The following is a 15,741-nucleotide window of genomic DNA, read 5'->3' on the forward strand; positions in this document are numbered from 1 at the left end:
TCTGCTCCACCATCCGGCGTCTCGGGAGGGGGAAGCAGTGCACCATCAACACTGTGTATAGTGGGGATGGGGCGGTGCTGACCTCGACTCGGGACGTTGTGAGTCGGTGGGGAGAATACTTCGAAGACCTCCTCAATTCCACCGACACGCCTTCCCATGAGGAAGCAGAGTCTGGGGTATCTGAAGCAGGCTCTCCTATCTCTGGGGTTGAGGTTACCGAAGTGGTTAAAAAGCTCCCCGGGGGTGGATCAGATTCGCCTGGAGTTCCTCAAGGCTCTGGATGTTGTAGGGCTGTCCAAGTTGACACGCCTCTGCAACATTGCGTGGACATCGGGGACAGGGCCTCTGGATTTCCAGACTAGGGTGGTGGTCCCGCTTTTTGAGAAGGGGGACCGGAGGGTGTGTTCCAACGACAGGGGGCTCACACTCCTCAGCCTCCCTGGTAAGGTCTATTCAGGGGTGCTGGAGAGGAGGGTCCGTCGGGAAGTCGAATCTCAGATTCAGGAGGAGCAGTGTGGTTTTCTTCCTGGCCGTGGAACAGTGGACCAGCTCTTCACCCTCGGCAGGGTCCTCGAGGGTGCATGGGAGTTCGCCCAACCATCTACATGTGTTTTGTAGGCGTTTGACCGTGTGCGTCGTGGAGTCCTGTGGGGGGTGCTTCGGGAGTATGGGGTACCGAACCACCTGATACGGGCTGTTCAGTCCCTGTACGACCGGTGTCAGAGTTTGGCACACATTGCCGGCAGTAAGTCAGACTCGTTTCCGGCGAGGGTTGGACTCCGCCAAGGCTGCCCTTTGTCACCGATTCTGTTCATAACTTTTATGGACAGAATTTCAAGGCGCAGCCGAGGCGTAGAGGGGGTCCGGTTTGGTGGCCTCATTATCGCATCTCTGCTTGTTGCAGATGATGTGGTTCTGTTGGCTTCATCAGGCCGTGATCTCAAACTCACACTGGAGCGGTTCTCAGCCGAGTGTGATGCGGCTGGGATGAGAATCAGCACCTCTAAATCTGAGACCATGGTACTCAGTCAGAAAAGGGTGGAGTCGGGGATGAAATCCCGCCCCAAGTGGAGGAGTTAAAATATTTTGGGGTCTGGTTCACAAGTGACGGAAGAATGGAACTGGAGATCGACAGGTGGATTGGTGCAGCGTCTGCAGTGATGCGGACTTTGTAGTAGTTTGTTGTGATGAAGGAGCTGAGCCGAAAGGCGAAGCTCTCAATTTACCCGTCAATCTACGCTCCTACCCTCACCTAAAAAAACAAGATCCCGGATACAAGCGGCCGAAATGAGTTTCCTCCGCAGGGTGTCTGGGCTCTCCCTTAGAGATAGGGTGAGAAGCTCGGTCATCCGGGAGGGGCTCAGAGTAGAGCCGCTGCTCTTCCGCATTGAGAGTAGCCAGATGAGGTGGCTCGGGCATCTGTTTAGGATGCCTCCTAAACGCCTCCCTGGTGAGGTGTTCCGGGCACGTCCCACTGGGGACGACCGAGGACAGGCTGGAGAGACTATGTCTCTCGGCTTGCCTGGGAACGCCTTGGGATCCCTTCGGAAGAGCTGGCGGAAGTGGCTGGGGAGAGGGATGTCTAGGCTTCCCCGCTGAGGCTGCTGCCCCCGTGACCGACCTTGGATTAGCGGAAGACAATGGATGAATGGATGATAATTATCTCACATTTAGACTGGATAGCCGCTGATGGAATGAAGGTGCTCAGTACTTGGGGGAGGACCGACTCGTGCCAGAAAGCCCAAGTGCGTACCTGAGCTTTGTTTTAGCCACACTCATAAAAAAAAAATAAAAAATAAAAATTAACATCAATCCAAAAAATTGTAAACGGTGGAAAAGAGTTTAACGCTATAACCCAACAATTCAGTATTACATTGTTCTCAGTCTTTGCTTTTTTTTAAGCAATTATCTTCAAACATAGATGAATATATTTATAGAATGTATTCAGAAACAAATCTCTTAATTCAGTTTACAGGGTCCTTAAACTTCTTTGAGACAGTACTCTTTTTGAGCCAAAGCTGTTTACACCCTCATTTAGCTGTTGTTTACTTTTGATTTCAAGTGCTTTTTGTTTTATATTTTCCACATTGTTTCTGCTGATGTGGATTTCTTGTGTTGTCTTGCCCAACATCTGATCGCAAGTGAGTTTCCAGGCTGTTTTGTTATGTTCCCAAGCTCTACAATAGTCTTCTTGGGTAAGGTTTTCAAATCGAATGTGAAACAAAAGTTTTGGGTTGTTGTTTGGACCACTTCCTTCATCTCGGTGTCCTGTAAGCACTAACTGTTGTATTTATAGCCAGTTTCCATTTTGTCATTTCTCAGTTTCAGTCAAAAAGTTCCAACTAGGGTCTGCTCTGCTCTTGTTACTAACATTTACCAAGGATGTACATGATTGATTTTAATTCTCCATCTGTTGAGCTGGCCAAACCCAGTTAACTCAGTGTAGGAAAATACTTACTTAAAATACCAACAACAAGGCCATTGAACATGGGGAAAAAATTACTCCCAAACCTTCTTTGCCAAAACAGTGCAAACTACCCGAGCATCTAATTCGGTGCTCGGGAGGGGGACGTTTTGGTCCATTCAAGGATTGCTTCAGGTATGTTCACCTACAAGCAGTAACAAAACGTTATGCAGCCTCGCGAGCTTAAGCTAGTCTTAACGTTTGTACGTGGAGATGCTGGCGTTCTGTCAAATCATGCTCTAAAGCTTCAGTAAACATTAGTTTGTGCGCGTGAGTAAATGTTCACAACGCCGACCAAGTATGCTGACAATGGGAAGCGATGCGCTGGTCACAATACACAATCCTATTGGTCAACGTCAAGATGCGCTGTCGGAGAGTTGTCATTGATATGTGCGAAGGTAAGGTGGCAAAGGCCAAACAAGAGGCATATGATGACATGTATGTCAGGTTGGACACTAAAGAAGGAGAAAAGGATCTATACAGGTTGGCCAGACAGAGGGATAGAGATGGGAAGGATGTGCAGCAGGTTAGGGTGATGAAGGATAGAGATGGAAATGTGTTGACTGGTGCCAGTAGTGTGCTGGACAGATGGAAAGAATACTTTGAGGAGGTGATGAATCAGGAAAATGAGAGAGAAGGGAGAGTAGAAGAGGCAAGTGTGGTGGAACAGGAAGTAGCAATGATTAGTAACGGGGAAGTTAGAACGGCATGAAAGAGGATGAAAAATGTAAAGGAGACCAGGTGGAAAGGCAGTAAGGCTAGAAGTTTGGGGCAGGGTTTAAATTATTTTACCATGCTGTAGAGGGGAAGAGAAATGGAGTCGGGGTTATTTTAAAAGAAGAGTTGGCTCAGAAGGTCTTGAAGGTCAGATTGAGTGATGAGGCTGAAACTTGAAATTGAGGGTGTCATGTATAATGTGATTAGTAGCTATGCCCCACAGATAGGATGTGACCTAGAGGTGAAAGAGAAATTCTGGAAGGAACTAGACAAAGTCGTTCTAAGCATCCCAGACAGAGAGAGTCGTGATTGGTGCAGATTGTAATGGACATGTTGGTGAAGGAAATAGGTGTGATGAAGAAGTGATGGGTAAATACGGCATCCAGGAAAGAAACTTAGAGGGACAGATGGTGGTAGACCTTGCAAAAAGGATGCAAATGGCTGTAGTGAACCCTTTTTTCCAGAAGAGGCACGAACATAGGGTGACCTACAAGAGCGGCGGTAGAAGCACGCAGGTGGATTACATCTCGTGCAGATGATTTAATCTGAAGGAGGTTACCGACTGTAAGGTACTGGTAGGGGAGAGTGTGGCGAGACAGCATAGGATGGTGGTGTGTAAGATGACTCTGGTGGTGGGGAGGAAGACAAAGGCAGAGCAGAGAACCATGTGGTGGAAGCTGGGACAGGGTGAGTATTGTGCAGCTTTTCGTGAAGAGGTGAGACAGGCTCTCGGTGGACAGGAGGAGCTTCCAGAAGACTGGACCACTGCAGCCAAGGTGATCAGAGAAACAGGCAGGAGAGTACATGGTGTATCTTCTGGCAGGAAAGGAGAGAAGGAAACTTGGTGGTGGAACCTTACAGTACAGGAAATCACACAAGGAAAAAGGTTAGCTAAGAGGAAGTGGGACACTGAGAAGACCGAGGAGAGGCGAAAGGAATACATTGAGATGCGACATAGGGCAAAGGTAGAGGTGGCAAAGGCCAAACAAGAAGCATATGATGACATGTATGCCAGGTTGGGCACTAAAGAAGGAGAAAAGGATCTATACAGGCTGGCCAGACAGAGGGATAGAGATGGGAAGGATGTGCAGCAGGTTAGGGTCATGAAGGATAGAAATGGAAATATGTTGACTGGTGCCAGTAGTGTGCTGGACAGATGGAAAGAATACTTTGAGGAGTTGATGAATGAGGAACATGAGAGAGAAGGAAGCATAGAAGAGGTAAGTGTGGTGGAACAGGAAGTAGCAATGATTAGTCACGGGGAAGTTAGAAAGGCATTAAAGGGGATGAAAAACGGAAAGGCAGTTGGTCCTGATGACATTCCTGTGGAGGTATGGAAGCATCTAGGAGAGGTGGCTGTGGAGTTTTTGACCAGCTTGCTCAACAGAATTCTAGCGGGTGAGAAGATGCCTGAGGAACGGAGGAAAAGTGTGCTGGTGCCCATTTTTAAGAACAAGGATGATGTGCAGAGCTGTGGGAACTATAGAGGAATAAAGTGGATGAGTCACACAATAGAGTTATGGGAAAGTGTTGTGGAGTCTAGACTCAGGACAGAAGTGAGTATTTGCGAGCAACAGTATGGTTTCATGCCTAGAAAGAGTACCACAGATGCATTATTTGCCTTGAGGATGTTGTTGGAAAAGTACAGAGAAGGTCAGAAGGAGCTACATTGTGTCTTTGTAGATCTAGAGAAAGCCTATGACAGAGTACCCACAGAGGAACTGTGGAACTGCATGCGGAGGTCTGGAGTGGCAGAGAAGTATGTTAGAATAACAGGGAGAAGAGATAGCAAGAGTGGAGGACTTTAAATACTTTGGGTCAACCGTCCAGAGCAATGGGTGGTCAGGAAGTGAAGAAACGGGTCCAAGCAGGTTGGAACGGGTGGAGGAAGGTCTCAGGTGTGTATGTGACAGAAGAGTCTCTGCTCAGCGGTGAGGCCAGCCATGATGGACGGATTCGAGACAGTGGCACTGAAGAGACAACAGGAAGCAGAGCTGGAGGTGGCGTAAATGAAGATGTTGAGGTTCGGTCTCGGAGTGACCAGGTTGGATCAAATTAAAAATGAGCTCATCCGAGGGACAGCCGAGGTTCCATGTTTTGGAGACAAAGTTAGAGAGAGCAGACTTGGATGGTTTGGACACGTCCAGAGGAGAAATAGTGAGTATGTTGGTAGAAGGATGATGAGGATGAAGCTGCCAGGCAAGAGAGCTTAGAGGAAGACCAAAGAGAAGGTTGATGGATGTAGTATTAAACTGTGTTGGGAACACCTGGGGACTGTGATCTGAGTAATTCTATATGTTTGCAGACTTCAGCTCAGCAAGCCCTGACCGGAACCATCAACTCCAGTATGCATGCTGTCCAGGCTGCTCAAGCCTCTTTGGATGACTTCGATACCCTGCCCCCCCTGGGAACAGATGCTGTAAGTTTCCGTTCCCCTTTACGCGAATTTCCCAATAAAACTTTGAAGTACTTGAACAAAGTAGGTTGTGAACATTGGCTAGTGGGTTTCTAATGTTTCCTGCTTGTGTTTGAGGCATCCCAAGCCTGGCGCAAAAACAAGATGGACGAGTCGAAACACGAGATCCATTCCCAGGTGGATGCTATCACAGCAGGCACTGCCTCTATGGTTAACCTCACTGCAGGTAAAGCTATACAGTAAGAGCAGATGTCTGCTTCTGGTATATTGTCACGATATGTAGTCACAGTGTGTTATTGCGTGGGGTTCAGCTACTTTACAGTCAGGGAGCTCACAATGCAGTGAAAGCGCTTTTGAGGTTTTATTTCATATCAGAATTTACAACTATGAAGACTTTTGGGGGACAAATAAAATAAAGAATTCATCCATTCGCATATGCCATGTGAATGTCTCCGAAGTTGGCGCACTACATTGTTGCTCACAGTAAAGTCAACCAAGACTTCTTTCTGTTCCAGACATTCACCTTATAAGGTTAAAAAAAAAAAAAAAAAAAAAAAAAAAAAAACCCTATCAAATTTCCCCAATAAATTTACGGTAACAATTAGCAGCCACTTTAATTGGGTAAATTTAAACTGCATATTTTGGGTGAAGAATACTTTAATTCAATAGCGATATAATACTTACAAAACTTACCTATCTAAAATAAAGAAAATCATCTAAAAATATTTTAGATGATTTTCATGGATTATATTCACCACTCTCCAAGATACATTTTTTACAGTGTAGCTTTTGGTTTGAATAGTGTTTGCTGATTTCATAACCCGTCTAGAGAATAGTTAAAGCTCGTGAATTTGTCCTTAATGAATACGCTTTCACTTTTATAACAATGACAATGTACAATGACAATGTGCGTTCAAATATTGATTAGAATATGCTCTTTGCTTTGAATCCTTTGTGTTGATTTGCCGATCACAATTTTTCTACCTTGGGTGTTGGTGGAGGTCTGCGCTATATTGAGGGCCATTCACAATGAAAGCCTTAATCATCAGTGTATTATTTATCAACTTCGACCATCGAAGCGGCTACGAACAGCGGAGGCCGATGCCGCTTCGGTAAAAGTGTCCAAATTGTGTTAAATGGAGGTTGATTTGTCCATACGCCCGTCCTCAGGTGACCCAGCAGAGACGGACTACACAGCAGTCGGCTGTGCTGTTACCACCATCTCCTCCAACCTCACCGAGATGTCAAAAGGTGTCAAACTGTTGGCAGCGCTCATGGAGGATGAAGGAGGAAACGGACAGCAGCTGCTGGGGGCTGCCAAGAACCTGGCCTGTGCTGTCTCTGACATGCTGAAGACTGCCCAGCCTGCAAACACAGAGGTGCGGTATAATCCGTATGAGATGAATAAATGGGTTGCCATTTCCATTGAAGGGAACCTGAAAATATGGTACAGATGCAGACTAACACTCCTCCAGTAAAGTATTGGCCCCCTTCTTATTGTTTTGCATAGTTTCCCCACTTTGACTAAGATCATCAAAGAAATGTAAATAGACAAATATAACCCGAGTGAACTTACAATGCCATTTTTAAATGGTGATTTCATTTATTCAGAAAACAAATATTCAAAGTTACCTGGCTGAACAATATTCTTCAGGATTTTCTGTTAAAGAGCAGAATTCATGGTTCCATCAATCACAGGAAGTTGTGCAGGTCCTGAAGAAACGAAGCAGCCCAAGACCATCACTCTACCACCACCATGTTTTTTTCTGAAATGCTGTGCTCCATTTACGCCAGATGTTAGGAGACACCTTCCAAAAAGATCAACTTTCATTTTGTCAGTCCGTATAATACTCTCCCAAAGTTCTCGGGAATCATTCAGATGTTTGTTTTGCAAAAGTAAGGTTTGTTTTGGTCAGCAGTTGTTTTCACCTTGGAACTCTGCCATAGATGGCATTTTTGCCCAGTCTCTTCCTTATTGTTGAGTCATGAACGCAGACCTCAACTGAGGCAAGAAAGGCCTGCAGCTCCTTAGAAGTTGTCCTGAGTTCCTTTGTGGCCTCCTGGATGAGTCATTGCTGTTCTCTTGGTGTAATCTTTGTAGGCCGGCCACTCCTGGGAAGGTTTCCACTGTTCCATGTTTTCTCCATATAATGGCTCTCCCTATGGTTCCCTGGAGTCCTAAAGCTTAAGAAATGGCTTTGTAACCCTTTCCAGACTGATAGATGTCACTTACTTTATTTCTCGACCGTTCTTGAATTTGTTTGGAACGTTATTTTGCTGCAGCATTTTTAGTCTGACTTGATTTTGTCAGACAGGTTCTGCGTAAGTGATTTCTTCATTGAACAGGTCTGGGAATGATCAGGCTTAGGTGTCAAAAAAATGAAGCATAAGTTGTGATCAGCCACAATGAAATCATGATTTACAAGGGGGGTAATTACTTTTTCCACACAGGGCCAGGTAACTTTGAATATATATATATATATATATATATTCACCCTTAAAAAATGAAGTCACCATTTAAAAACAGCTCAGTTCACTTGGGTTACACAGTATTTGTCTGATATTTACATTTGTTTGATGAGCTTAAAGTGGGTAAACTATGCAAACATATAAGAATTTGAGAAAGGGGCCAATCCTTTTTCAGGGCACTGTATATTTATTACTGTGCAAAAGTATTGGGCCTCTGACAATGATGATTCCTTAGTTCTGTACCCGGTGGCCACCCTTCTGTTGGCACCTGTAATGCCCGAGAGATGGGAGACTTTGCAAAAGGTCCGACGAGCGAACCCGGGCAACTTCAAACAGGCATATTTGCCTCGCTTCCGTTCTGTAGCCCCTTCCATCCGGTCCTCCCACGGAACATTGACCTCCATCCAGCAGGACCAGTCGAGTCTCTCGGATGTTCTTGTGATGGTCTCAGCGAACCAGAGCGGTTTCCCCAAAATCGACTCTCAGCTCCCAGCCCTTGGATGACGCCAAGATAATGCTCTTTGCTGTGACTTGGGCCTCAGCATTGATAAAGGAGATGAATTACTTGTCTGGTCTGCTCCTGAGATGAGTCTAAGGTGGTTCCATGCCTTGCAATACATCACTTCGTACCACGTACGCAGGAAGCAGACTCGTATCTGTCCAACAATTAGTTGCAATTTCTTTTTTTATCTGCAGCAGGACTCGTCCCTCCCGTTGCAAAGCCGACGACCTTACGGTGAATTATTGCCTCTCCTATCCCGCTATTCACATTTTACTATGTCAAAAGGGCTACTGTGGAAAAACGTAATTGAAACAACAAATCTGATGGTGGCCTAAGACTTTTGCACAGTACGGTATATCTATCCTGGTTTCGTTTTTTTTTTTCTGTCGATGAATTTGTCAATATTATAGCCGAACTCTTTTGGTTTTAGCCTCGTCAGAATCTACTGCAAGCTGCGGGAAATGTGGGCCAGGCCAGTGGAGAGCTACTCTCACACATAGGAGAGACGGACACAGATCCACAGTTTCAGGTATGTACACTTGAACTTTGAGCTCTGATTCTTCGTGATGCACCGAAATGAAAATTCTGGACTGGAACCGAAAAGCAAAACTGGGGAGCCAACACAAAGCACTTTACATTGATTAAAATATAAAGGTAAATCAAACCTGCCAATTTTGTATGATAAAACGATGCCAATCATTGGTAAAATTGCATTCATGGCTGCGACTGCAGAGCTGCCAGCCTATAGAAATTCACGTCCAGAACAATTTTCCATCTTTTTAAAATTGTGCCAAGAACATTACCATGGGACTGTTATGTAGTACGATAAAAATAATTCTCCATCCTGTTCCGCTTCACAACATAATCATGACGGTATAATTGCAATTGTTAAAAAAGTGATGGCTTCAATATTTATTTGACTGTATTTATTGCATCAAATCTGTACTGGTGGACGCATTTGCAGCCAATGACTTCCCTTGTATGCTCTTTTGTTACTTCCTATAGCCACCGTTGCTGCTGAAACAATGGAAATTCCCCATGGTCAGACTAATAACGCTTATCTGATGCTCTAAATATGTTATATTAATGTACTTTTAGGGCGGCACCGTGGGAGACTAGTTAGCACATCCGCCTCACAGTTCTGAGGACCCGGGTTCAAATCCGGCCTCGCCTGTGTGGAGTTTCCCTGTTCTCCCCGTGCCTGCGCGGTTTTTTTCTCTTTTTTCTCGTGCCGCAACGTGCCGCCTACTATTCATTTTGATGTCATTGAATTTCATCATTTCACTCGAATTTACTCTTAAGTCTGGTTGGAAGGTTGTGGTTGACTATCCACAGTCTGGTCCCAAAATTTTGCAAAATAAGTTGCCTGTGATTGTCTTGTAGTATACATTGTTTTCTGTCTTCTTTTTTTTTTTTCCCATCTCCGTATTTGACAGTTTCTAGGTAAAGGATCTTTCAGGGCTGCCAGATGGAGAGTGCCCTCTAATTGTCAAATGATGGTAAACAAATGTCGGCTGAAGACATTTCATGATGAAATGCCAATCAAAGCAAGCTATTAATTTATGTAGTAATCCACGATGATCACCACGACTGAAACTGTCAATCGAAACTGATTCAAACTAAAACTGTGCAGTGTTGTTGCATTAAAAGTTAGGGATGTCCCGATCCAACTTTTACACTGCTGATCCGATCCCGATATTGCAGCCTTGAATTTTGCCCGCTGCTTTCTCCACATGTGCAGCAATATACTTTTGAACTTGTTGATGCAACTGGAATGTAGTTTGACAGATAATCGCTGTTCCTGCTGTGCACGTCTTGGACTCTGAGGGGCCGTGTGGTACACGCAATGAGATACACACTTGCAGGAACAAAGAAAGTCGAATGTAGTTATTATAAGTCATTTTTCACAGAGTTGGAAGAATATATGGCAGATATATTGCCTGTTTGTATGTGTTTATACAGTATTTGTGTACCAATATTCATTTTTTTGAGAGATTTAAGTGCCGCGAGTTCAGTGCTATTTTACGTTAGCTTGTCAATGATGTTTTCCATTCATTGATTGTTAGCGTTGAGCTAGTGATTTTTGTGAACAAAATACAAAGAAACACATTTTTGTGATGCATTTGAAAATTCAGTAGGTGTAATTATTTTATGTGAGTTTACAACCTCAATTCCAATGAAGTTGGGTCGTTGTGTTAAACATAAATAAAAACTGAATACAATGATTTGCAAATCATGTTCAACCTATATTTAATTGAATACAGTACAAAGAAATATTTAATGTTTAAACTGATAAACTTGATTGTTTTTAGCAAATAATCGTTAACTTATAATTTTATGGCTGCAACACGTTCCAAAAAAGCTGGGACAGGGTTATGTTGACCACTGTGTTACAACACCTTTTCTTTGAACAACATTCAATAAACGTTTGGGAACTGAGGACGCTAATTGTTGAAGCTTTGTAGGTGGAATTCTTTCCCATTTTTGCTCGATGTACAGCTTCAGCTGTTCCGGGGTCTCCGTTGTCGTATTTTACGCTTCATAATGCGCCACGCATTTTCAAGGGGAGACAGGTCTGGACTGCAGGCAGGCCAGTCTCGTACCCGCCCTCTTTTACAACGAAGCCACGCTGTTGTAACGCGTGCAGAATGTGGTTTGGCATTGTCTTGCTGAAATAAGCAGGGGCGTCCATGACAAGATGTTGCTTGGATGGCAGCATATGTTTCTCCTAAACCTGTATGTACCTTTCAGAATTAATGGTACCTTCACAGATGTGTAAGTTACCCATGCCATTGGCACTAACACAGCCCCATACCATCACAGATGCTGGCTTTTGAACTTTGCGTCCATAACAGTCCGGATGGTTCTTTTCCTCTTTGGCCCGGAGGACACGACGTCCACAATTTCCCAAATATATTTGAAATGTGGACTCGTCGGACCACAGAACACTTTTCAGCTTTGCATCAGTCCATCGTAGATGAGCTCGGGCCCAGAGAAGCCGGCGGCATTTCTGGTTGTTGTTGATAAATGGCTTTTGCTTTGCATAGTGGAGTTTCAAGTTGCACTTACGGATGTAGCGCCGAACTGTATTTACTGACTATGGTTTTCTGAAGTGTTCCCGAGCCCATGTGGTGATATCCTTTGTACATTGATGTCGGTTTTTGATGCAGTGCCGCCTGAGGGGTCGAAATTCACGGGCGTTCAATGTCGGTTTTCGGCCTTGCCGCTTACATGCAGTGATTTCTCCAGATTCTCTGAACCTTTTGATGATATTATGGACCGTAGATGAAGAAATCCCTAAATTCCTTGCAATTGTACGTTGAGGAACATTGTCCTGAAACTGTTCGACTATTTTCTCACATACTTGTTCACAAAGAGGTGAACCTCGCCCCATCTTTGCTTGTGAATGACTGAGCAATTCAGGGAAGCTCCTTTTCTACCCAAGCATGGCACCCGCCTGTTCACCTGTGGGATGTTCCAAACACGTGTTTGATGAGCATTCCTCAACTTCCGCAGTCTTTTTGGCCACCTGTCCCAGCTTTTTTGGAACGTGTTGCAGCCATAAAATTCCAAGTGAATTATTTGCTTAATTAGTTTTGAACATTAAATATCTTGTCTTTGTAGTGTATTCAATTAAATATAGGTTGAGCATGATTTGCAAATCATTGTATTCTGTTTTTATTTGTTGAACACGTCCCAACTTCATTGGAATTGGGATTGTACTTTCACAGTGAACTTGTGTCAATACACAAATTTAAGCAAGCAACATTCACTCTTACTCCTTGCTACTATGTTAGCAAGCTGTTGTTGTGATCACGTGGGATCTGCATGCCCGCCGCTGTTTGCTAAAAGTGCTGGAGCGAAGCATGGAATGGACTGCCTGTATAAGAGTAATCAAATCTGAGATTTTAGATCCAGTCCGATCCGATCCGATCCACATTTTTTTTTGCTGACATCAGACCGATTTCCGATCTCAAAGATCAAATCAGAACCTCCCGATTAAAAGTAACACATTCCAACAAATTGTGGTCATTTGTGGCCTACGACAGTTGAGGTTGCTGTGTGTTTTATTCATTTGTGTTAAAATTCCTACTCTTTAATGGTCTAATGTATCAAGGATATCATGTACAGCGCCATGAAAAAGTATTTTCCCCCTTCTCAAATTATTATAATTTTTTTGTTTAGTTCAAAGATAAAATGCAGTTTTAAATGGTGATTTTATTGAAGGAAAAAAATCAAAGCCACCTGGCCCTGTGTGAAAAAGTGATTTCCCCCTTGTGAAATCAGTCATGAACTGGCATTTTTTTGGAAAGCTGAGTGCATTTCACTGATCATACCTAAGACTGATTGCCTCCAGACTTGTGCAATCAAAAAATCATTTCAATAGAACGTGGCAAAACGAAGTCTGACAAAAGATCTCAAAAAGCTGCAACAAAATGCCACGAGCCAAAGAAATTCAAGAACTGATGAGAAATAAAGCAAAGGCCTCTTTATGCAACAACGCCCGCATTGCATCACGTGACCGACGAATTGGCCCACGAGGCCCCTCTGTGTCACTTGACGTGCACACGGCAAAAATTGTTGCTGCGCGTAGAATGCCGCGGACGTCATCTCTCGTGATTGGTCCGTTTTAGTCACATGCTGTGATGACGTACTCACCGTTGCTCTCGGTTCCACATACCACCTACGCCACCGCCTTATTGATTGATTTTGTAGCATAATTAAACGTATCATCTGGTCATTGAGGAATGCAGCCCGATGGGGGGCACAAGCCAGTGCAAACTGTAGGCCGGCCCCAAGCCCAGATAAATGCAGAGGGTTGCGTCAGGAAGGACTTCCGGCTTAAAACGTTGCCAAACAAATTTGAGCCTTCACCCAAAGAATTCCAGACCGGATCGGTCGTGGCCCGGGTTAACAACGTCCGCCACCGGTGCCGCCAACCTGCAGGCCGCCGGTGGAAATTCAGCAACTGTGGATCGAAGTCGAAGAAGAAGAGGTGGAAAGCGGGTCCTTCGGCAGAAAGAGAAGAGGAAAGCACAGAGCCTAGAACTGAACGTGGGGACTTTGAATGTTGGGACTATGACAGGAAAATCTCGGGAGTTGGTTGACATGATGATTAGGAGAAAGGTTGATATATTGTGTGTCCAGGAGAGCAGGTGGAAAGGCAGTAAGGCGAGAAGTTTAGGGCCAGGGTTTAAATTATTTTACCATGGTGTAGATGGGAAGAGAAATGGAGTCGGGGTTATTTTAAAAGAAGAGTTGGCTAAGAAGGTCTTGGAGGTGAAAAGAGTATCAGATTGAGTGATGAGGCTGAAACTTGAAATTGAGGGTGTTATGTGTCATGTGATTAGTGGCTATGCCCCACAGGTCGGATGTGACCTTGAGGTGAAAGAGAAATTCTGGAAGGAGCTAGACTAAGTCGTTCTGAGCATCCCAGACAGAGAGAGAGTCGTGATTGGTGCAGATTGTAATGGACATGTTGGTGAAGGTAATAGGGGTGATGAAGAAGTGATGGGTAAATACGGCATCCAGGAAAGAAACTTGGAGGGACAGATGGTGGTAGACCTTGCAAAAAGGATGCAAATGGCTGTAGTGACCACTTTCTTCTAGAAGAGGCAAGAACATAGGGTGACCTACAAGAGCGGAGGTAGAAGCATGCAGACAAAGGCAGAGCAGAGAACCATGTGGTGGAAGCTGAGACAGGACGAGTGTTGTGCAGCTTTTCGTGAAGAGGTGAGACAGGCTCTCGGTGGACAGGAGGAGCTCCCAGAAGACTGGACCACTGCAGCCAAGGTGATCAGAGAGGCAGGCAGGAGAGTACTTGGTGTATCTTCTGGCAGGAAAGGAGAGAAGGAGATTTGTTGGTGGAACCTCACAGTACAGGAAATCATACAAGGAAAAAGGTTAGCTAAGAAGAATTGAGACACTGAGAAGACCGAGGAGAGGCGAAAGGAATACATTGAGATGCGACATAGGGCAAAGGTAGAGGTGGCAAAGGCCAAACAAGAGGCATATGATGACATTTATGGCAGGTTGGACGCTAAAGAAGGAGAAAAGGATCTATACAGGCTGGCCAGACAGAGGGATAGAGATGGGAAGGATGTGCAGCAGGTTAGGGTGATTAAGGATAGAATGGGAATGTGTTGACTTGTGCAAGTAGTGTGCTGGACAGATGGAAAGAATACTTTGAGGAGTTGATGAATGAGGAAAATGAGAGAGAAGGAAGCATAGAAGAGGTAAGTGTGGTGGAACAGGAAGTAGGAGGAAGTTAGAAAGGCATTAAAGAGGATGAAAAATGGAAAGGCAGTTGATCCTGATGACATTCCTGGGGAGGTATGGAAGCATCTAGGAGAGGTGGCTGTGGAGTTTTTGACCAGCTTGTTCAATAGAATTCTAGTGCGTGAGAAGATGCCTGAGGAATGGAGGAAAAGTGTGCTGGTGCCCATTTTTAAGAACAAGGGTGATGTGCAGAGCTGTGGGAACTATAGAGGAATAAAGTGGATGAGCCACACAATGAAGTTATGGGAAAGAGTAGTGGAGGCGAGACTCAGGACAGAAGTGAGTATTTGCGAGCAACAGTATGGTTTTATGCCTGGAAAGAGTACCACAGATGCATTATTTTCCTTGGGGATGTTGTTGGAAAAGTACAGAGAAGGTCAGAAGGAGCCACATTGTGTCTTTGTAGATCTAGAGAAAGCCTATGACAGAGTACCCAGAGAGGAACTGTGGAACTGCATGCGGAGGTCTGGAGTGGCAGAGAAGTATGTTATAGAATAATACAGGATGTATGAGGGTAGCAGAACAGCGGTGAGGTGTGCTGTTGGTGTGACGGACGAATTTAAGGTGGAGGTGGGACTGCATCAGGGATCAGCCCTGAGCCCCTTCCTTTTCGCAGTGGTGATGGATAGGCTGACAGATGAGGTTAGACTGGAATTCCCGTGGACCATGATTTTCGCAGATTACCTTGTGATCTGCAGTGAAAGCAGGGAGCAGGTGGAAGAACAGTTAGAAGGATGGAGGCATGCGCTGGAAAGAAGAGGAATGAAGATTAGCCGAAGTAAGACAGACTATATGTGCATGAATGAGAGGGGTGGTGGCGGGGGGGGGGAGTGAGGCTACAGGGAGAAGAGATAGCGAGGGTGGAGGACTTTAAATACTTGGGGTCAACCGTCC

The 15,741-nt window shown here is 44.8% G+C and overlaps 1 protein-coding gene across 4 annotated transcripts in view; it reads left to right on the plus strand.

Moving 5' to 3' along the window:
- The window catches only part of tln1 (talin 1), an 83,521-nt gene that overhangs the window by 27,324 nt on the left and 40,456 nt on the right, over positions 1-15,741 (plus strand). For all 4 annotated transcript variants that reach the window (XM_061699133.1, XM_061699132.1, XM_061699135.1 and 1 more), the window contains 4 exons: positions 5,487-5,600; positions 5,715-5,823; positions 6,768-6,976; positions 8,999-9,097. In XM_061699133.1, coding sequence (XP_061555117.1) covers positions 5,487-5,600; positions 5,715-5,823; positions 6,768-6,976; positions 8,999-9,097 — 531 coding nt within the window. The remainder of the gene's footprint in view (positions 1-5,486; positions 5,601-5,714; positions 5,824-6,767; positions 6,977-8,998; positions 9,098-15,741) is intronic.

This window comes from Phycodurus eques, chromosome 15, assembly GCF_024500275.1.
Source record: "Phycodurus eques isolate BA_2022a chromosome 15, UOR_Pequ_1.1, whole genome shotgun sequence".
In the NCBI taxonomy this organism is placed as follows: Eukaryota; Metazoa; Chordata; class Actinopteri; order Syngnathiformes; family Syngnathidae; genus Phycodurus; species Phycodurus eques.